We start from the raw sequence: 1,282 nt of genomic DNA, 5'->3' as shown, positions 1-1,282 counted from the left end.
CAGACCCTCCTCAGGAAGGCCGCCCATGATAAAGGCCTCATATTTGTAGACGTAGGTCTTTCCAGTGGCAAACTCTGGAGCTGCAATAATAGATAAGACAACAAACTAAGGAAATAATTTGCATTTCAATTAAATGTTGAATCTTTCTATATTTACACAACAGAATTACATTTTTAACGTAATAGAATAACAACTTACCAAAGTTGACCTGGTTACCCGCTACAAAATTGGAAATAAATGTTATTTTATGTTCTCAGGGGACAAAATTAAATAATCACTTATAACAGTAGAAAGGGAATTGATAATCTTTAAAAGGTGGTTTCATATTAATAGATTATCACTAAATGAACATAAATCAAAGTATGTGGTGTTCTCTGGTGTCAGTGCTAATTGTGAAATAAAACTGATTTTAAATGGAATTGATAATGAAAGAGTATATAAAAACAATTCTTTTGAGTGATTGTAGATCAGAAACTTTTTGAAGTTGCATATAGAATATATCAAACAGAAACTATCAATCTAATCTAAATATATTGCTATTCCTCTATTTTTTTGTATTAACCAACAAGCAAGTGGATAAAACTAAACTCAGTGTCTAATTTTTATCAACAAAATTACACTGTCAGCCAGTGCAGTTTCTCATTTTTGTCCTAATAAACACCATACCAGTGGATAATTGCTGCCACATACTCATTTACATGTTTCTTGTCTCATTATATAAGAAAAGCTACATTTTCAGAACTTTAATTTAAAGTTAAACCTAAGTTGATTTGGTTTAAAATGAAAAAAGAATTACTTACCCACAAGGGCCACGGTGAAGGCTAGCACAAGCACCCTCATGACTGGTGATAGTGGACGACTGCAACCAGGGGCTTCCTTATAGCCACTTTTTGCTGGCTGTGTGCCCATTAAAATGTATCATTAACTAATTATCAGCTTTCATTGTCATTGATGTTACCATGCCCTGACCCTGTAGATAAGACATACGAAGTAAAACACAAAGGAAAATGTCACAGACAGGGTCGTATCCAGGGTTTTGAATTTAATGAGGTCTAGATTTTTTCTTTTGATGGAGCTAATTAACTGCACTTTTGGACGAGCGAGATTCATACCAAAATGATATGTCTATGAAAATGACACCTACCAACATAACCCAAGTTAACCCTTTCAACTTGTCCTCGCCGTCGCATCTCCTTCAGTTGCAGGGCTCCAAGCCGGCCACAGAGAGCCCCACTCGGCGCTGTGTGTGTGTGTGTGTGTGTGTGTGTGCGTGTGTGCGTGT

General features: G+C 36.0%; 1 protein-coding gene across 1 annotated transcript; it reads right to left on the bottom strand.

Moving 5' to 3' along the window:
- Positions 1–1,014, bottom strand: LOC116695980 (vitellogenin; the record flags this gene model as incomplete). Its single annotated transcript, XM_032526575.1, is given in 3 exon segments — positions 1–80; positions 199–219; positions 801–1,014. Coding segments are annotated over 3 exon segments (210 nt in total), but the record flags the coding sequence as incomplete, so codon positions are not given.
- Between the last annotated feature and the right edge of the window lie 268 nt (positions 1,015–1,282).

The sequence above is a fragment of the Etheostoma spectabile genome, chromosome 9, assembly GCF_008692095.1.
Source record: "Etheostoma spectabile isolate EspeVRDwgs_2016 chromosome 9, UIUC_Espe_1.0, whole genome shotgun sequence".
In the NCBI taxonomy this organism is placed as follows: domain Eukaryota; kingdom Metazoa; phylum Chordata; class Actinopteri; order Perciformes; family Percidae; genus Etheostoma; species Etheostoma spectabile.
This window is presented reverse-complemented; position numbering and strand designations above follow the sequence as displayed.